The sequence below is a fragment of the Camelus dromedarius genome, chromosome 27, assembly GCF_036321535.1.
Source record: "Camelus dromedarius isolate mCamDro1 chromosome 27, mCamDro1.pat, whole genome shotgun sequence".
Classification (NCBI taxonomy): Eukaryota; Metazoa; Chordata; class Mammalia; order Artiodactyla; family Camelidae; genus Camelus; species Camelus dromedarius.
Window position 1 is genome coordinate 7,399,439 of NC_087462.1, and position 21,043 is coordinate 7,420,481.

Below are 21,043 nucleotides of genomic sequence, written 5' to 3' on the forward strand. Positions count from 1 at the left end.
AAGCTCGGCCCTCATATCACATCACGGGATGTGCTTGGCAGCAGCAGCAACCGGAGCTGCTGCCTCGGGCAGCACAACCCTGGGTCCGAGTGGCCGGGGCCTGGCCGAGCCCTATTGCTGCTCGGACTTTGTGGGTGTACAGAGGGAACCCTGGCCCCTGGAGCCCAGGGCGGGCTGCTCACAAGTTCGCCGCCTCCGCCCCCGCGACAGCCCGCGGAGGGCAGCTAGTGTTAACTCGCTGTGCCACCTAGCTGCCGAGTCCGGGAGTGCAGCACGCCGCTCTCGCGGGGGGGGGGGGGGGGTGCGGACCGCTGAGCCCCACCGCCCTGGGAAGCCCCTTTTGGTACTTCAGAGCGGTGTGAGTGGGGAATCTGGCACCAGTCAGCCTGTAGGTTCGATGTCGTTTTGTCCCTTTAGCAGCTTTGATTGTCACAGCCCTGAGCCTCCTCACAGCCTCCTTTGCCAGCCTGTGTACTCTGTGCAAGCTTGGAAGATGCCCGTTTGCTGCTCCTCAGGACAGCAGCAACCCTGAAATAGAGTCCAAGAAGCTGCCCCCTTTACCCCTTCAGTGCCTTCCTATGTATGTTTGGTACTTTACAGTGTATAAAACTTTCCTGTCTCATTCACTGTAAAAATTCCTTCTCTCGTCTCACCATGCGCTCTGAGGCAAGCCTGGTATTGTGTTGCAGAGAGGAGGCCCCAGAGACACACTGGATGCCTAAAGGTTGCAGGTCTAGGATTTGGACCCCAGGCTTCTGATTCCAGGCCCAGGTGCACCTAGAGCCATCGTAGCCCCAGAGGATGCCACCTGCCTGCCCACCCTAATGGGCTCTGAGTTGGTGATTTGCAGTCAAAGTCCCAAATTCCTCATGTCTCATCTGGACAGCTTTGGACAGTGGCTGCCTGAAAGAGGGCTCCCCTGCCTTTCCCTCCATGGGGAGACTCCTGTTCCTTCCTCTGGTCAGTCCAGTCCTTGGGCCTGGAGGCCAGTGTGTCCAGTCCTGCATCTGGCCCGCCCAGGCTTTGTGGGAGTATTAGCAGTTCTGGGCTTTCTAAATCAATCCCTTAGGTATGAGTGTCAAGGGTTGAGCCTGCAGGAAAGATATTCTCTCGGGTAGGGGAAGGTGCCGGCTAACTGGAATTTCTGTCCCCTGGGTGGTCTGTGTAACCACGGCTGGAAGAAGGATCTAGAAGTGTCTCTTCAGAGTCTTGTTATCCACTCAAACTGTGCTTCCAGGTGTAGGGGATACTGTAGTGAACAAAACACTGATAGGCTTTGACCCCAAGGGACTGATGGTCTGGTGGGGCACTCCTGGCCAGGAATCCCTAGCCTGCGAGGTCTGGTGACCAGGTCCTTGAGGCTCTCAAGTTGTCCAGAGCCAAAGTCTCCTGCTCCCCTCGCCCTGGCTCAGCCAGAGGCTCCCAGTGTAGGCTGGATTTGAAAGAAGGGCTGTTCAACTTCCATCCTCCAGGCAGAAGCTCTCCACTTAGACATTTGATTATGGCATGCATTTGTGTTTGTTGCTCTTCCATGAGCCCAAGTCCCACTTCCTCCACAAGGCATGTCCCTGGTAGAGGAGCCTCCCTTAGGGTTACCAGCCTGGGTACCGGGTGCTGTCCCTTAGGAGGCGGAGGAAGTTAGAGCACCTGAGGATGGGAGGCAGGTGGTCTCTGTCTGCTCCTGCTCCCCAAGGGTGAATGGAGATAGGTGAGTTTCTATTCCCCAGGCCCCCAGGGTTCCTAGATGGAATTCTCCCAAGGAAAGGGGGCAGAGGGAGGCAGGTGGGAGCAGGACTCTGCTCACAGGACATGGAGTGTGAGGAAGCCAGAGGGCCCCGATGCTCCCCCATGTCCCCCATCCTCTGGCCCCCACCTCCAGACAGATACTGGCAGCCAGATGCAGACCAGGCAGTTGTCCTCATGAAGCCACTCCTGAGTATTTTTAAGAAAGTTTTCTCCCCATCTGTTTTGTTTTTTTTAAGGAGTCATTTCCTCCCTGCTTTCTCTTTTTCTCTCTGCTTTCTCCCCTTTTTCCTGCCTCTCTCATAACCTTCTACTTCTCTGATTCTTTCTATCGCATACTTCTTTGACTACTATGCTTTGGCTCTCATTTTCTATCTTGGCCCCTCCCTCTCTCTCTCTTTTAGTTTTTTTTTTTTCCATTTTGTTTTGTTTTCTTTAAGTTTTAGTTTTGTTTTTTTGTCATTTTCTTGCTCTTGGATTCACTGCCTTCTTCCCTCCTTCCCTTAAATTCCTGCTTTTCCCAGGAATGTCCCTCAAGTGGCCTCCAGAGCCTTTGTCTCCCTCTTCTCATCCCAAGTTGGCATTAGTGCCCCAAAGGGACTCTCTCCCTTTACAAATAATTAGACCAAGGGCAAGTGTATTTGGGGGTTGGGGGGAGGGTGATGCCTGGCTTTGGGAGGTAGGGACACTATTAATAGTCCTAAGAGCAGCTGGGGGTGGGGGCAGTTGTCTGGCCAGGCCTGGCCTGGGCAACTCAAAAGGCCAGAAAGGGCAGTGCTGGAAATAGAGTGGGCAGGGGTGAGGGAGCAGCTCTGCAGGCCCCTAACCTGGATGTGGCCCCTCCTCTGCAGGGCCCCTGTCTTTTCTTGCTGTGCAGAGTGTGGAGAGCATTCTCACTATCAGTTTCTATCTATCAGGTTGAGGAAGGGACAGAAGCTTCAGGGACTGGGGGCTACTTTTCTGGGCCCCACCATCACATGACTCCTGGCCCCAGGCCCTCTTGGAAATGTTGGCTCCAGCTGCCAGCTGAGTCGTGGCACCAGCCTGCGCTGCCAGGAGAGGCGCCTGGCTGCTTGTATGGCAGTTTCCTATGCTCCTGGTATCCTCAGCTCTCTGTATCCCCAGAGCTGAGCTACGATGGGCGGCACCCAGCACCCTCAGCATCCAGGGGCACGAGCATTTGTCCCCTTCCCTGTTAGCCTTGCCCATCTGGCCTTTCCATTCCCTGCATCTCCCCCACTGTTTCCAGCGTGGTGACTGTCCTGAGACCATTTACTACGGCTGTGAATTTGGGGAGGGATGCACCTGTAGAAGATGTTCTGCTCTGCCTTTTATTTCTGGAGAAACCTCTCTTTGCAGATGGTAATGGGCCAGGTCTTGAGGGAGCCTCTCTGCTCGCTGGTGGTGGTCTCTGGAGTGAGACACCAAAAACTATGATCTAGGGTGTACTTGATGTATCATGAAGAGTGTGAATTCCTGTGGAAGAAGAGCTGAGGGTTAGCCACTGCTTCCCTACCAAGATGGCATTTGAGCTAAGTCCAGAGGAAGAGTAGAGTTTCAGCCAAGGGAGGCAGAGGAAACTGGTGATCCAGGTGGAAGGGCACCTGACATTTATGGAACCCTTACTATGAGCTGGGCCTTGGACTAAGCACCTGATACCTATTTTCTCATTTATTCCTCGCCCAGGAACCCCAGGGGGCAGGCAGTATCTCCATTTTACAGATGAGGAAACAGTTCAGAACTTGGCCAAGGTCACTGGGCCAGTAGGGTCTAGAGTATGGAGTGAACTCAGAGGAGACCCTTTCCCTTGATACTGGCTGCCCACATCCTCCCTCCATCTCCCTTTGCCCTTGGTGTGCCCCCTTTGCCCCCTCTGTACTGGGGTCCTCCCTTTAGCAGGCACGGGGTCCAGACCAAGGATACCTCCCTGGGTGGGCCAAGGGCAGGCTCAGGGAGGAGGTGGAAACAGACCTGGGGCGGAGGGCTCCTGCCTCCCTTTGTTTCCCCACAGGTCCCTCCTTCTGCCTCCATCAGTAGTGGTATTCCACGTTCATTCCCTCTCTGATGTGAATTCTGCTCTGATAGGACTTCCTAGCCTCTGGGCATCTCTGGAACATTCAGGATGGTGTTACTGCCGGCCCTGGGTCTGCACTTTCACTCTGCAGACGGCCATGGAGCACTGGTGTCTGTGATGCTGGGGTCGGTGCTGGGTCCCCTGCAGGAAGTGGACTCAGGGAGAGCCTGCATGCCCGCCTGCATCTCCCAGTGCTGCCGTGGAGTGGGGGGGGGGTGTCCTTGTCTGTTAACTACTGGGCTGGGCTTGGAGAAGCAGCTGACAGGCTGATGGGTCTGGGCTCTTACCCTCCATCAACCTGCTGGGTGCTTTGCTCTGTACCAGGGTGTGTCCCTCCTCCTCTCTCCTTTGCTGGCCATTATCTGTCATCCCTTGTTGATGAGCAACCGGGCAGCCAGTTGCCCTAGGCTTCAGTGCCCAGGCCCCATCTCTAGTTCTCCCTGGGCTGAGGGCAGGGCTAACATAGGTTCTTCTAGCGGTGCAAGGCAGAGAACACTGAGCAGCTCACACTGGGGAGCACCCTGGAGGGCTTGGGGCTGCTTACCTGAGCCCAGCCTTCAGATCCCACTCTGCGGGTCTCTTGAGCACCAGATAAGCCCATGGACTCCTCCCTTCCCACAGCTTCATTGCCAGGCCATGAGCCCTACAGCAGCCAGACCTTGCCCTCACTCCCTGGGGAACCCCAGACAGCAGCCATGGAGGCGAGGTGTGTAGGGGTGGAAAAGACAGTACTGCCCGGGTCAGGGACCAAGAGTGGAATGTCCGATCTTGATGCTAGTCCTGGCCTGTCAGGTCTCTGTGGCCTAATCTGCTGTCCACATCCTCCCCAACCCCATCATCTTCCTTGAGCCTAGTTCCCAGGGGCAGCCAAAGTGGACCTAGACCACGTGTGTGCCATGGGTGTGACTTGGCCTCTTCCTCTTCCATGTCACTCATGTCCTCCTCCCCCACACAGGTGACTCAAGTCAAAGGCTTGCCCCTTTGGTTCTATGAAGGGTGGGTGAATGAGGAGAGAAGAGGGTGATGTGGGGGGAGTGACATGTCTCCTCGCCTTGCCCCTGCCCACACCCCCACCCACAGCTTCAGAGCTGCTTCCTGGTCAGGCTTCTGTCTCCAACCATGTGGGGGTCTAGAGAATGACAGAGGAGGGAAAACCTCAGGATGGCCCCAGGTCCTGCATGTGCACACTGGCTCAAGGGGGTGGTATGGAGAGTGGAAGGAAGGAGGGGAAGATCCTAGAAGCTCCCTGGGCCCGACCCAGGCTGAGCCCCACCCTCCTCTGCCCTCTGGCTGCCCTACATTTTCAAGGACTTCCTTGGTCCTGAGTCTCCTGTTCGCAGAGACAGGGAGAGCCCCTCTGTGACCCATTCCTAGCCCCCCATCCGTCTGCCGCTCCCCTCCTCAGGGTGTCTCAGGTTCTCGGACTTGGATTTCAAGAGGCACAATAGTTACATTCTCCAGCTCTGATTGCTGCAGGCCAGGCCTCTGGGTTCCCCTTGAGATTGGGTTTCTTATGCCCTGGACACTCCTGAATTGCAGAGGAGGTGGGGTGGGAGGTGTGCCACACTGGGTAGGGCCAGGGATCAGCTCCTGAATTTGGCCCTTCAGAGGATGGCACCCCCAAGACAGAGTACACCCCTGCCTGCTTCTCGAACCTCAGGCCTGGGGAGGGCTGGGGAAGGGGAAGGGTGCTCCCCTAGGGCTGGCCTCCCTAGCCCTCAAAGGCCAATGGTCTGGACAGAGCTGAAGGGGGTTCCTCTTAGTGGTGGCATGCTGAGCCCAGCTCTGGACACACTATCTCACTCCATCCCTGCTGAACAGCATGAAATGGCATCTCTGTGTGTGCATGTCTGGGTGTATAGGGAATATGCACCCTAGTGTATACATGTGCCTGGGTACGCATGTGCGAGTGTGGTTGAGCTGGGCCTGTGCACCCCTCTCTACCCCTGAAAAACTTGCTCAATCTATGATGTGCGTGGGGGCAGCCAGCCGGCAAGTTACACGTGGCCCCTTCCTCAGAGAGAATTTGTTTCGGGTGGGAGCCGAGGGAGAGCATTTGCTGCAGTGAGCAGGAATTCCTCCCTCACCTAGTAGGAGCCATAAATATCTCCCTGTCTATGGCTGGAAATATATATATATTAAAAACATGCTGTCAGTTGGGGTTTATGTGCAATTCTGGGCTCCTCCGGGCTGCTGGAGCTTCCCCTCTAGAGCTCTGATGAAGAGGCAGAGCCCTCTTGGAAACATGCACATGTGTGCGCGCACACACACACCACACAAACACATACACATTTGTGCAAACAGGCAGGACTGGGAGAGGAAAGGGGGCTGAAGAGAGAGAAAGTGAAGGAAAAGAAAGGATAGAGAAAGGGGCATGAAGCCAAGACAGAGCAAAATGAGACCAGAAATAGGATTCCAGAGGGAAAGGTGAAGAGCTGAATAAAGGAAGTAGGGGGCTTCAAGAGCTGAGAAGAGGCAGATAATGAGTAGAGCTGGTTGGGGGTGTGTGTGAGAAAAACAGTATTGCAGGGGCTTCATAGCTGTTCCAGGAGATATGGAGGGATCCAAGAAAGAGAGGGGCCCATTCTGCCAACTTTTGGCTGAGCCTGGCCCAGGTCTGGGTGTTGCAGGAAGCCTCCAGTCCACAAGCATTGACACAGGAGTGTGACCGAGGATGTGTGGGGATAAATGGGGCGGCCCTGGACCCATGAGCCAAATCCCATTTCAGAGCCTTGCTCTGCGGAGCTCACTTGGGCCCATGCTTAGACAGAGTCCAGATTCATCACCTGCCCCTGCATGAGCCTCCCTTCTGGAAGCCTCTGCAGTAGCCAGAGCCCCGAGGCACCACTAGCAGGTGAGGCCATTGCATGAGTAGCCCAAGTCCGAAGAGGAAGACAGCCAGCAGAGCATGCTCTCACGTGTGACATGAGCCAGCCTGAACACACCCCTACCCATCCTGGCAGCATCAAGAGCGAGTTGTGGCCTTCAAAATTCTCTCCACCCCCAAACCTGGACCAAGCAGGGACCTGATGTCTGTCCATCAAGGCATCCATCATCAGACACAGTGGATGGACTTGGTTTTGAGGAAGCTGCATTTGATAGGCCAAGTGGAAGGAAGCTGAGAGCACAGAAGACATTTCCCTAGTCCTTAGCACCAGGATATGGGAAAATGTTGAGTTGTCTCAGGGCTTAGGGGAGGTCGCAGTGCCCCTGCCCCCTCCGTCACATCTCCAATCTCTCTAGGAAGTGAAGGCAGCCTCAGTCTCCAAAGAAAGGTGCAGACATGGAGGTTGGGGTTTAGTCAGGGAGGCCCTGAACTGGGGGTGTGTGTTTAGGGTCCCTACTGCTCTGGTAACCAGGCTAGAGAGAAAACCGAGACTGGAAAGCCTGCCAGGGGATGTACATGGCCCTGGAAGGCTGGGGAATCAGAGCAACAGCCTCGGGGGCGTGGGCCAGGCAGGAGATGATAAAAGATGGAGCCGGGCACCTGCCTGCCTTGTGCCAGCCAACACTTTCCCTGCCCCTCCACTGGCCCACAGGCCACCAGCTGGTCCATTATCCCCAGTGAGAAAGCAGACACTGGAGGGGGGCTCCCGTGTGGCAAGAGCTCACTCATGCACGCCCTTCTGGTAGGGATGCCAGGGGAGAACCACCCTGTGCTGGTGCTGGGTCGGGGCGAGGGGAGAAGGGGGGTGGCAGGGAGAGGAGCTCTCACTGTGCAGCAGTCAGGTCTCCTCCTGTGCTGTTGGCAGGGGGCAGTGCGTGGGGCCTGCGAACAGGAGATAAAGAGTTCAGGCAGAGGGTTTTCTCTCACTAACCGTGGATTTGTGTGTTTGTTCAGCTGGTGGCTCTGATAAGCCCCATTCTGCTAGATAAAAGCCAAGCAGCCATGAGGCGGGGCCTGGGGAGGGGTGTCATAAAGGGGCCTGCCTTCTTTCTGTCCCAAGGCCTGGAGTTATCCCTTCCTTTCCCCAGGGAGCCCAGACAGAGAAGGGAGTCAAGGCGACAGGGTGTTGTGCTCCCCGATGTGCAGCCTGGAGTACAGCTCCTAATCCCCAGGGGCTGTCCAGAGCGGGCCCTGGCCTCAGGGCGCAGCTCCCCAAAGAGCCCATCGCTGAGAAAGCTGGCTCGACTTGCTCCCACCTCTGGGTGAGGAGGGCATCTCCTCACCCTCCCCAGGAGCCTGTCCCCCACAGGCCCAGTATCCTGTCTGGGCCCTGCAGCCCCCTCCGCCTCTCTGCCCAAGGTGAGCCCCCAAGCTGACTGGGTGGACAAGGTCCTGCCCCCATCATGCCCCTTGCTGTCCTGAAGATCCTGTCACCTTGTTGGGGCAGGAGTGTACTTGGCAAATGAGTTGAGGCCCTCTCCTGGGGATGGCCTGTGGGGACCTCAGCCACGTTTGAGCAGATCTTGGTGTCCCCAGGCCCCTAGCCTCAGCCCTCACTGTCCTTTCCGCTTGGCATTGGTCAGCAGGATGAAGGAGGTGCCGCTCGAACAGGATGGCAGGGCGCTGGCCACAGCTGCCTGTGCTGCAGGGCTGGCTGTTCTGCCTCTGAGCCCGGGTCCGGATTTCCAGTGTCTCTGCCTTTTGTCCTGGAGCTGAGCTGAGCATGCGGGGGGCCGGCGGGGGTGGCATTGTGGGGACGCTGGCTGGGGCCGCCAGCCATAAGATGGCTGCCAAGGGCTAAAATGGCTGCCAGCAGCGCCCGGAGCAGCGCCCGGGAGGCGCGTGGCAGCGGGCCTTGCCCGCGCCGGATCCTCGCCCCTGCTTTCTCCTTAACGTGGAGCTAATAGTACTAACAGCAATAATATTTCAGGGCAGTGTCCTGGTTTAGAAGGATTTCCTGTCTGTCGCGCTCTCCTGGAGCCCCATTTGTCTCTGCCTCAGTCGCTGGCCCACCTCCATCTCTTTGTCGGGTTCTCGCTCGTCTTTCTGTCCCTGGGCTGGGTGTGCGCACGCGCAGCTTTCTGTCTCCACCTGGCCATTTTCGAAGGGCCGGGACCACTCTCATAGGGTGGACTCCAGGGCCTCGTCCATCTCCCCCAACTCCACTCTCTCAGGTCTGGAGAACTCTGTGGGGACTGAGTTGGTCCCAAGACAAGTTGGGGTCGGCATCAGGGACCGTTGACTGTGTGCCCCTTGCTGGGCTCCACATGGTGGTCCTGCAGCTCGCTGTGCTCTTCCTGAGTTATGAATCTGGGGAAGGACAGCCCTGAGAGGCATCAGGCTCAGAACCTTGGTCCAAGGAGGCCCTAAGGTGGGCTACCTACTGCCTTAGCCCCTCAGCTGCTCCCTCCTGCACCGGCTGGGGCTTGAATCAGACCCAGAGAGCCAGGAATCAGCCAAGGTGAGAGAGCAAGAAAATTCACATCCACAGAGAGGTTGCCCTCCTGGGTGCATGGGAGAAGGTCCGGTGGGCTCTCTCCAGAGCAGAGTGACACTAGCAGAGTGGTGGTCCAGGCTGATATTCCCCATCCCTAAACACACCATGGGGGTGAGTGCAAAGGGAGATGTGGAAGGACACACCTGAAACCCAAGAGAGTGAGGGGCCCTATTAGCACTTTCCTTCTAAACCTCCATTTTCTTGATTTGTGGCAAGATTTATTATTTTTTTTTTTTGAAATTAGAAAAAAATGAAACAAGATAAAGGATGGGGTAAGTGGGGCCTGAAACTCCTGGGGGCAGCCTGTCCTTTTCCCACCGGCCACTTTGAGGCAGGAGGCTAGGAACTTGGCCCAAGCTGTGGTAGGGCCTTGGCATTGAGAAGGCTACTGTTCTGCCCACCAGCCCCAGCACCTGGGGTGAGGCTCGCTCTCCCCTCCCAAGTGACTGTAGGGTCCCCCCACCTCTATCTCTTGGGCCCATGTTGCTCTTCAGGAACCTCCTTGCTGGTCGCTCCCCAACATGAGCAGCTTGACTGGGAGGCTGGTAGGGGTTAGACTCCCCAACCAGCAGGCTGACTGCAGGGTGGTGGGCAAGACCCAGGAGGCAGGGTCACTCCAAACAGTTGAGTGAAGCCCTGGCCAATACCAGGGCCCAGTTTTCCAAGGCCACCTCATGTAGTCCCCCTGTGAGCAGCTGATTCTTTACCAAATGCCTGCCTTTCTCCTGCCCCACAACCTGCCCTGGCCCCCCTCTGCCACCCTCTCGCCAGCTGTCGTGCCCAGGCAGGCATTCTGGAGGTCCCCGTTGTGCCCCTGGCACACAAAGCTTTGAGGATCTGGGGGGCAAGGGTGGGGGGCTTTCCCAAGCTCAGCAAAATATTCACACACACACTCCACCCTGCCCCCAGCCCTCTGTGAGCTCCCACCACACAATGGGCCCTTGTCTCGGGGCTCCCTCTGAGCAGCTGTGGCACTGGGGCATGAGACAGCCCAGACAGGCTGGCACAGAGCGGGCGACAGCGTCAGGGCAAACCTCCCCCCTCCGTGTTGCCAGGCACTGCCTGTAAGCATAAAGGTGAGGTGGGGGTGGCGCAGGCAGACAGGACTGGCTCTAATTAATGAAGTGAGGGAAGGAAGGGGCTGCTCCTCTGGAGCTTGAGCTGAGTAGAGAATGGGGGACCCTTGGGTCCATCCCAGCTGTGCAAAGAGACAGTCGCCGACTTCTCTCCTGGGCACCTCCTTGCCCTGACTCTCGGCCAGTGCTGCTCAGCCATGGGCAACTTGCCCCGTGGGCACATCAGGTAGTGTTTGGAGACCGGTTTTTCAGTTGTCAACTGGGGTGCTACTGGCATCTAGTGGGTGGAGGCTAGAGATGCTGCCAAACACTCTGCAGTACCCAGGATAGCCCCACCACACAGCCATGGTAGTTTCTTCCCCCTCCTTTGCTGTCCTCAGTCTCTCTGGGCTGCTCAGGGCTGAAGCTGTTTACAGGGCTGGAGGGGCAGCTGCTTGTCTGCTGTGGGGCACTTTGGTCTTGACTCATCCCCTCCTTTGTGTCTCCTGCAGAATCCGGACAATCAGATAGTTCAAACCAGCAAGGAGATGCGGACATCAAACCACTGCCCAACGGTCAGTGTCCCCTGTCCTCCTGCCATAGCTAGCCTCCCTGGCCTGCTGTGCCCCCCACATCCTCCCCACACCCTTCTCTGCTCTCCCTCGCCCTGGCGGACCTACTCCTGCTGTTCGCCTTCACTCAGTCCTTTGACTAAAGTCGGGCTGCTGTCCTGAAGGGAGCGTACCCCCAGTTAGAGGCCATGGACACCTGAGGACCCCTACCCCGAGGGCCAGCCTGAGACTGGGACGTGGAGCATGGGATGCAGCAAGCGAGGGTGGGGAGAGCTTTGGGGAAACAGGCAGGCAACCCCTCCTGGCCCTTTCTCACTCACTTGCCCTTTTCCCTCCTCAGGGCACTTAAGTTTCCAGGACTGTTTTGTGACTTCCGGGGTCTGGAATGTGACGGAGCTGGTGAGAGTATCACAGAGTGAGTCCTACCTTCTGGGCCAGGGCTGAGTCGACAGGGGTTGGGGTGAGGAGATGGGACTTGGACTCCATGTAGACCCCCCACTGACGGGGTCTTGGTTGGGGAGGGGGCAGTCTTCCTGGGACACTCTCTGCCTCATTGGCACCGGGCTAGGTGGAATGGAGGCATTCAGAGAACCCCACCTCTAACCTCCACTGCTTTGGAGGAAAAACTTACAACCAAAGGCTTTTCCCAACCACCTCCAGCCAGGAGATTTCCTCAGTAAGCCTTCACAGTGAACTCACCCCAGGGCTTCTGGGGAGCTGCTCATAACAACAAAACAGGCCCCACTGGACCTCCCACACTGTCTAAACCTCATCACACTCTTGCTTCTTCCCAGCTCCTGTTGCGACAGCATCAGGGCCCAACTTCTCGCTGGCAGACCTGGAGAGTCCCAGCTACTACAACATAAACCAGGTGACCCTGGGGCGGCGGTCCATCACCTCCCCTCCTTCCACCAGGTGAGCCCAGCCCCCTAGGCCAGCTCGGTGCTTCGGGCAGCTATACCTCTGTGGCCTGGGTGCTTCAGAACATCACCCTGTGTTGAGGGTGCTGGCTCCAGAGCCAGAGCCCACTGTGCTCCCCACCCCCTGAGCCTCCTGCTTTGTGCTGTCCCAGGCACTCGGCCCTGGGAACACAAACCCATACAAGGCATGGCTCTGCCTGGAAGGTGCTCCCTTTGGGGACTGGAGAAGGCCTCTCTCTTGGGGACATGACACTTGAGCCCAGACATACGGGGGCTGCTACAGGCATGAGTTGGATGCTCCAGGTAGAGAGAGCAGCCTCCATCCCAAACAAGGCTTCACGGGCTGGCGAGACTACCCCACTGAGGACTTTAGAGGCCAGAGGAAGGTGTTTAGACTTAAAACCCCCTGAAAAGTTTTAAGTAGAAGATGCTGGGGATATGTGTTCCAGAAAGCACTTCTAGAAACAATGTGCGTGGGTAGGACTGACAGCCAGTTAGAGGCCATTCTGCCAGGCTGGAGGGGAGGAGGCCCTGAGTCAGGTAGGGGATTGGCATGAGTGGGAGGGATGGAGTTGAGAGATGTTTGGGAGGTAGACACAGTAGGCCCTGGTCAGGGCCAGTCATGCAGGGCAGGGTGGGATCCTGTCCCTTTTTAAAAAAACTTGGACATTTTCGTTCATTGTGAGATTTAGGCATTCATTTTGCATTAAAATATATTTTCACATTTAATCCTACTTTAATATAAAATAACATAATATCTTGATGACTGAGTTTTGTGTCACCTCCTGGCATCTTTGTCCCTGGCCAGTGCCTTACTTGCTTTGCCCTGGCCATGGGAGCTGATGGTAAATAGAAGGTGGGGAGAGACCAAGGAAGCAGTTGGGGGTTTTGCCCACTTCTTTGACATGGGCAGCTTGGCAGATGATGGTATCGTGGACTGAGAAGGGGCTTGAGGAGAAGGAGTGGGTGGGCTGGGCCTGCAGGGCTCTACGTCTGGTCTCGGGAGGTGGGCACACAGCGAGTGCCCTGCAGTGCTGATGTCGGCGGGGACCCGCTCCCCACGTGGAGAGCCATCAGTGCTGGCTTCCTTAGCCTGAGCACCAGTACCTCGGCTCACCCTTGGCCCACCTGATCCCTCTCCTCCTTCCCCAGCACCACCAAGCGCCCCAAGTCCATCGATGACAGCGAGATGGAGAGCCCTGTCGACGACGTCTTCTATCCTGGCACAGGCCGCTCCCCAGCAGCTGGCAGCAGCCAGTCCAGCGGGTGGCCCAACGATGTGGATGCAGGTATGGGCGCCGCACGGCCCGACCCAGAGCAAGGGCAGCGTGGAGACTCTTCTTCCCCCTTAGATTGCCTGGCAAGCCTCCCACCGGTTCCTCCTGCTATCAGTGGTACTACCTGTCTTCTCACCTCCCGATCTTGCAGAGCAGGGCAGACCAGGAGAGCAGAGGCAAGGAGCTGGCCTGTCACTGAGTGGGCAGTAGAGCCCACAGCCATGGCAGAAGGAAAGCGGAGGCCCTGGCACTGAGCCTCTGGTCCCCTGCAGTGGGGGCTGGGGCCTCCTCTTCAGACCCTCCTCGGCTTCCTTCTCTTGGTATTTCTCTAGAGAGGTTGCCCCAGCCCTACGATCTTCATGGTTTAAAGCACATTCTCAAACTGGGCACTACTGGCAGCGTTCTCTGTGGTGGTGCCATTCTGTGTACTACAGGGTGTTGAGCAGCAGCCTGGCCTCCACCTACTAGATGCCAATAACTAACCTCCTCACCAGCTGTGATGGCCGAAAATGTCTCTGGACATTGCTGACCGTCCTCTGGGAGGGACAGAATCTTCCTAAGTTTAGAACCACTGGTCTAAAGGGCCCAGCTTCACAGAGAGGAGCAGAGCCTAGTGCAGAGGGAGCAGAATGGCTGTCAGGCCTCCCAGTCCTCTCTAACCATCCTCTTCCTGGTGAATTCACCCACATTCACCTCCAGTCTTGATGGGAGGTGTGGGCACACCTGGAGAGCCCAGCTGGAATTGGAGGGGTGTGCATGTGTGTGTGGTACACAGGTGTGTATAAGGAGGCTGCCTGCAGGATGCTTCTGCCTAACACACTGTTGGTGCAGCCTGTGTGTGTCCTCAAGGTATGGATGTCTTGGGACCAGGAAGTGCGGACTTGCATGTATAGGATGCACATGGGGTATGTCTGCTCTGGTCAAGCCTGGGGGCAGGGGCTTTGTTCTCTGATGCAGGAAGATGAGGGTCTGTCTACCTGATGGTGTTTTGCTTGGTGTTTTCTAGATGTTCCCCTACCGGGAAGGGCCTAGTGGATGGGCAGGGACCGGGACCCGAGGATAAGCAAGACTAAAGGGCGGGGAGGTGCTTCTGCTTTCCTGCTGCCCCAGATGAGCCTCCTGCTTCTGCTCTCAGAAACCTGGGAGGAGGAGAGGAGGGCTTGGGTCGAGGGAGAGGGCTAGACCACTAGCAAAGCTCAACTTGCGAGACAGCACTCCAGCATGACACTGGGTGCCCCTCCCAGGGTGTTCTCATGGCCAGCGGGGACCTGGGCCAGCACTGCCCAGATGCTTCCCTGGGGGAACCTCAGGAGATGCAGAGAGAAGGGGTTGACAAGGCCCTGAAGACTCCCCAACTAGGGCCTCAGTTAAATGTTTCCTCAAGGACTCCTGTGCCTTGAGGGCTATGTCCACTGCTGGATCCTGGAGCATGGGCCCCCGGGTCCCTCTGCCCAGAAGTGATTCCTGAGGAGCCCTCCCCTCCCCAGTTCCCACTCTCTCCTTTCTTGGCTGTCTGCTGTTAAGCCCCCCTGTTTCTGCTCCTTCTGGCAGTCCTGCCATGCATGGGCCCCCAACATCCTCCTGTAGCACCCCTAATTCCCTTGCTTTCTCCTCTTTTCCTCCGTACTCACCCCCTCCCCCAACCAACCCTGTGTTGTTTCCCTGTGCAGGGACAAATCGCCAATTAAGCAGCCCAGCTGCAGGACTGGGAACAGCTGGGGAGGCGCTATGCGGCCGTGGGGACAGCTGTGCACAGCTGGTGGGGGCACTCCCCCGGCCCCCATCGTGCCAGCTATCAGGTGGCACACAGCTGCCGCCAGATAACACCTCTGCTGGCGGCTGGGAGTTCGCCCTTCCCCCCACCCCTTCGCTCTGTGGTTAAGACAGCTCTTATTTCTCTGTTCTGCAGCCGCCCCCCACCCCCACCACTCCATCCAAACTGATTCAGTTTATGTCCCAAAGATGACAGTTCTGGAAACCTGCCCTGACTCTACCTTACTCCTCCCAGCCTGGGCACAGCCTTAGGACAGGAGACAGGAGGGGCCTAGCCTGGGGGCCCTGCTTTGTCATAGCATCCTTTGGATGTCATGCCCACTGGGCAGAGATGACCTTGGGTGTCAACATATCAGGCCCCTAGAAGCAGAATTCAAATGGGGTGTTCTCTGTGTCCCTGCCTCCTGCTGAATACGACCCCATCTCTGGTACCTGGAGCAAGCAAAGCCCAGGAACTACCCATCCTATGACAGTCCAGCATCTGAGTCCCCTGGCTGAGGGAGTCCTTTCCTGTCTAGCTGTGTCCCCAGCACCCACCCAGGCCCTCCAGCCTCCTCCCTGCTCCCTTGTCAGATGTTGTATCTCCACTGTGGTCCCTCCCAAGGGCTCGTGGTTATCCCCTGGCTTCTTCCCATCACAGCCACCTATAGCCCAGGGCCCCATGGAGCAGACCCCAGCCTGTCCCTCCTCAGAGGCCTCCTCATTCTGCAGCTGGCTCCCCGGGGCTCCTCCCAGACACCTTCCCTCCCTGTGACCTTGCACTTCCCGCTTTCATTCTGTGCCCCTTGAGCTCGTTATCTGCTTGTCAGGTGGGCAAGATGGGCCCCCTTGCTCACTCCTGGCCCAGTGCACTGAAGGGCCTTATTTTCCTCCCCTGTCAGAAGCAACCGAGGCCCGGATGGTCTGCACACAGGGCCTGAGAAACAGAGCCATAATCAGGCGAAGGAGGCAGAAGGGAGTCTGGTGGGGAAAGGGGCCGCTGGGAGGGGGCCCGAGGAGAGCAGGAGTGAGCTGCTGGCTTCCCACCTTCCCCTGCACCCTCCCTTGCCCAGCTAAACCTGCCCTGTGTTGCTGATTCCTCCCCCCAGGCCCGGCTTCTCTAAAGAAGTCAGGAAAGCTGGACTTCTGCAGTGCCCTCTCCTCTCAGGGCAGCTCCCCGCGCATGGCTTTCACTCACCACCCGCTGCCTGTGCTTGCTGGAGTCAGACCAGGTGAGAAATGGAGGGCCCGGAGGGGGGCAGTGGGGGTGGCGGAGGAGCCCTGAGGGGCAGCTGGCCAGGCGAAGGGGCCAGGGCCGCCCCTGAGTGACAGCCCCAAGCTCTCTGAAAGGGCCGTGGTATGGCAGTGGGTGGGCATGGGAACAGGCCCTCCCTCTGCAGCCGCACTTCCTCCAGAACCAGGCCAGCCCTTGGGCCTCCTCACCTTGTTCCCCAGCACTCTCCCACTTGCTTCTCACACCCTGTGTGCATGGGTGCCGGTGTGTGTGTGCTTGTGTGCTGTGTGTGCACGTGGGCATGTGTGTTTGCTTACGTGTATGCGCAGGTGCTGTGTGCATGCATCAATGCATGTGTGCCGGTGTGTGCGCGTGCATGTGCGGCACAGGCCTGTCCTGAGGCCTCCTCCCACTTACCCCCGACGGCAGAGGCCTCGGGCCCATTCCTGCCCAGCTCTCCTTTCCTCCCACCAGCTGTGGGTGGGAAAGCACAGGCTGCTTCCCTCTGCCCTCCTTTCAGCTCCTCTCTCTCAGCTCCTGACAGCCCAGGGTCTGTTTTGCAGCACCAGCCCAGGTTGGTGTGGGGCACAGATTGAGAAGAGTATTTGTAGGCACCCAGACTCCCTTCTTGAGGCCTCCCTTCCAGACAGGAAGAGCTAGGCCAAAGGGAAGGTGGCACCTGGGCTGCTCTCCAGGGAAAGGAACCGCCCCACAGCCCCGGGGGCTCTCTGGCTTCAGTCTCACAGAGAGAGTGCTTGAGAGGAGGACACCTCCACGTTCAAGAGGGGATGGAATCGAGCAAGAAGCTGTGGCAGCTGAGCCCTCTGCCTGCTGCTCCCTCACTTGCTTCTTCCCTCTCTTGGCACCCATCTGGCAGAAAGAGGCCTGGACTTTTCCTGAACACTTCCCTGTGTCCACCCACCATCTCCTGGGCCCTGCTATAGGACATGGAGAACAGTGAGGTTTACCCTCCCGGCTTCTTCCTCAGGGCCTCCTGGCTGGGAGCCCAGAGGCAGCCAGCAGCGGGGCAGGGCGTGGTGGCCACAAGGTGGGGGCGGGGAGCCCAGGCCCTCTGTGCAGGCAGCGGGAGGGCAGCAGGCCCTGCTCGACTCAGCTTTTATGAACTCCAGAGAGAAGCCAAGTTTCTACAGCCCCCCTAATGAAACTGAGAGCAAGAGCAAGCTGATTGGAAACAGACAGGATGGGGAGGACTTGGCCAGGGAAGAGCTGGGGCCTACTCTGGGGTGGGAGTTATACGTTCGAGGATGCGTGTACTAGGACGATGCGGCTGAGCACTTAAGAATGTGGCCTGAGCAGCAGCCGCCAGGTGCACACCCACTCAGGCAGGAGATGTGTGTGCGCGCACTGCGGGGGCCCACCCTGCATGGGCGCAGGGCCGTGTGTTTATCCAGAGCCCCACGGAACTGTCTGCCTCCTCTCATCCCTCATCCAGGCTCCCACCCAGGCTGGGCCCAGGGTGAGGTGAATGAGGCAAAATGTAAAGGAGCCCGGGGTTGGGGGGAAGGGTATAGCGTGTGCTTAGCACGCATGAGGTCCTGGGTTCAATCCCCAGTACCTCCATTAAAACAAACAAACAAACAAACAAACCAACAAACCTAATTACCTCCCCACAAAATAAAAAAAAAATTTTTTTTAATGTGAAGGGGCACCAAAAAACTGAGTCATCAAGATAAAAAATATTTTAATGCAATATTTCTAAAAATTAAAACTACTGCAAAAAAAATATGATGAGCAATTATCAGTATTTTAAGCAAAAGACAGGACAGACCTTGTGCTTGCAAGACCCTGCCTTGTTACCTCACCCTAATTCTGGCCCTGGTTCCAATCAAACTTTATTTTCAAAGATAAGCAGCTGGTCTGTGGGCCCTAGTTTGCCAATTTGACTTTTTAAAATACTGCATTAAAATTTTACTTGCCTTGATTTTACCGAGTTTTTGGGGGCACCATTTTAACTTTCCTTCTAGAGGCCAGTGCCTCACTCTCCTCACCCAGGCCCCTGCCCTGCTCCTGCCCTGTTCTCTGGATCCTGAGCTCCCTGACCAGCAGTTCTCCTTGTCTTCAGGGGTCCCCTCCACACCTCCCACTGCCTCCTAGGCCCTGACGATGCCCTTTTCTTCCTGCCATATGCACACAGGGAGCCCACGGGCCACAGCGTCAGCGCTGCACTTCCCCTCCACATCCATCATCCAGCAGTCGAGCCCGTACTTCACACACCCGACCATCCGCTACCACCACCACCACGGGCAGGACTCGCTGAAGGAGTTTGTGCAGTTTGTGTGCTCGGATGGCTCGGGCCAGGCCACCGGACAGGTGAGTCCAGAGGACCCCAGAAGCCCCACTACAGCTCATCTTTGCGTCTGTCCGTCTGTCTCAGGGCTCATAGGGAGAGGGCCCAGAAGCCGGGAGCCCACCTGAGGCTGGAGCAGTGGAGAGCCAGTAGTGCCGAGCACTTCAATCTTCTGGGTCTGGGTGTAGGGGTCTATGTATTGGGCACAGGCCTGTCTATCATGGTCCAGACAGGTGGGGGCAGTAGGCCCCTTGCTTTCCTTGCATTCTCTTGCCCTAGCAGGACTGTGCCCATGATCTGTCCAACGTGGGCCTGGGCCCCTTAGCTTCTAATACCCTCTCTTAAACCTCAGGGCTGCAAGGATTTGGTAGGTTCCAGACCAAGATTTCCCAGCCTTGGCACTACTGACATTTGGGGCTGTTCATTCTCTGTTGTGTGGGGATATCCTGTGTGCTGTGAGGTGTTGAGCAGCATCCCTGGCTCCCACCCACTCAATGCCAACATCACCTCCCCTCACTAGTGGTGTTGATCATGAGGGTCTCCAGATTTCAGTGTGCCCAGGGGGCATGACCATCCCTGGTGAGAAGTCCCCGGTAGAGGGAAGGCCTCGTGCTACAGGGGCTGTCATGGGGACGCCTGTTGGCAGGACTCTTAACAAGGTGTTCTCAAGTCAGTCACAGTTCTGGGGTGAAGGCTTTCTGCTCCTCAGTCTGAGAGTGAGACTGGCTCCGCATGGATCTCGGTGGCCCCACTGCCCTTCTCTATCAACGAGCCCTAGGTTCCGATCACTGATGAGCAGAAACACAGGGCCATTCAGCAAAGGAATTATCCCAGATGGTGGTGGGCCAGAGGTGACCCTTCAGTGGGACAGTGGTCCTTATTTAGTCCCTGGGAAACCATTCCAGGTTGGGCTACGGTGGTCTCTAGACCCCTGGGAATGTTCTGGAACCCCTGCAGCATGCTGTGCTATGAGAACTCACAGCTCCTTTCCCTAGGCCAGTCCAGCCTGGAACTCCGCTGTGAGAGATCAGGTAGGGAGGAGACTCAAAGTGCAGTGTTAGGGAAAGGCATTTGGAAGCCCACACCAGAGGCAGTCCAGGGAGAGGGGTGGGCGGCCCTTGGCTATCCAGCCCAGTGCTGCCTCAGGCACGCTGCGCGGTGCTGGTGCATTGATCTGGGGCAGGGCCATGGCTGGGCCTCCTTGCTCTTGCTGTCCAGGACGGAAGCCAGTCCTCTTCCCTCCCTTCTGCTCTTCCTCCTTCTTCCACTTTTCTCATCTCCTTTCCCCCTTTGCCCTGCGAGGGTTTTTCTTGTTGGCTCTGCAGCTCCTCAGCACACTCAGAGCTTTGCCCGCCTCTCTGGACAAGCTCTGTCCACTCTTAGGGGTGTGGAAGGAAAAGTGGACCTGACTTGCAACAGCTACTGCACCTCCTTCAGAGATGCCGGCAGAGTCTACAGGAGCTGCCAGATCCCAAGGGGCCTGGAGTCTGGAATATGGATCAGAGAGACCAGGAACCCCACTGTGCCTGCTTCTCACCTACAGAGGCAGCTGGCGTTTGGAATCAAAATGAGACCAACCTGGAGGACTGATTTAGCCCAAAGAACCAAAGCTAACCCATGGACCCTTGGGAGTGTGGGTCCGTCCATCCCTGGACATCCTGTCACCCAGGTCCTTAGCCTCTCCCTTTACTTGATCATTCAAGATCAAGGGCTCACTTGGCCTAGAAGGTCATTTTCTCAAGGCAGGTCCTTGCTCTGAGTAGACCACAGACAAAATGCTACCGACAGGGGAGCAAATGCCACTCTGGTTAAACAGAGAGTCTAGTTTGGCTGGAGCTCTCTGGTTTCCTCTTGTGCCCAGGAGCTGGGGGCAGGTGAAATTCTGCAGTGAGCCTGCTCCGTGGGGCCTAGCTTCTGAGAGGAGGGTAGAGAGGGCACCTCTCTAGCTATGGGGGAGTAGAGAGCTAGTGGGCCTGGGCTCTGTAGCAGACCTGGTGGCAGGGGACGGGAGTCCTGGGCTGTGCTTGCTCCGTGGCCACCTCCACAGTGGCAGTTCTCAGTCAGCATCTATGAGAGTCACTTGGAAGCCTCACTAACATGCAGGTGACTGGGCTTCACCTGATTCTGATTCAGCAGGTCTGATGTGGGACTGAGAATCTGCATTTCTCCCCAAGATCCCAGGTGATGCCGCTGCTTCTGGTCAGGGGACCCCCTTTGAGAACCACTAATCTAGGGACTAGAGGGGTAAATTCCTAACTTCCTTGAGAATCTGAAGTTATGGAACATCTTTGCAGAAAAAAAATATATGAATACAAAATTTTACAGACAATTTGAAGAATGGTTCCCAGGTACCTCTATGGCTTGTCCTTAGTCCCCAGTGTAAGGCCTTGATTGAGAAAACCAAATCAGTAAAGGCCAAGGCCAAATGGAGACACCACTCAGAGGAGATGCAAAAGGCAGAAAGAGGATGCCTGGTTAGCTGTATTTCTGGCATGGAGGAGAAACCACCAAGCAAGTACGATGGAGAAGTTGCAGGGCCCAATGGGAGAGTATGACTCTGTGAGAGAGAAAGCTGGGTTCTAGCTAAGCCTCGACCACCAATGCCAGAATGGCCAGGCCCGCATCTTCACCTGTCAGATGAAGGAGAGGAGCTATCCCAGCCTCTAAGTTCCTTCCAGCCCTTAATTCACATGTCCTTAAGGCACCTCAAAATCACAAGACTTT

The 21,043-nt window shown here is 56.9% G+C and overlaps 1 protein-coding gene across 1 annotated transcript in view; it reads left to right on the forward strand.

Moving 5' to 3' along the window:
• NFIX (nuclear factor I X) overlaps positions 1-18,342 on the forward strand; it is a gene marked incomplete at its 3' end in the record, with an annotated part of 79,907 nt that extends 61,565 nt beyond the window's left edge. Inside the window, 6 exon segments of the mRNA XM_064479891.1 lie at positions 10,769-10,831; positions 11,169-11,243; positions 11,623-11,743; positions 12,901-13,037; positions 15,887-16,009; positions 18,167-18,342. Of these exon segments, the coding sequence (XP_064335961.1) occupies positions 10,769-10,831; positions 11,169-11,243; positions 11,623-11,743; positions 12,901-13,037; positions 15,887-16,009; positions 18,167-18,342 (695 nt within the window).
• Between the last annotated feature and the right edge of the window lie 2,701 nt (positions 18,343-21,043).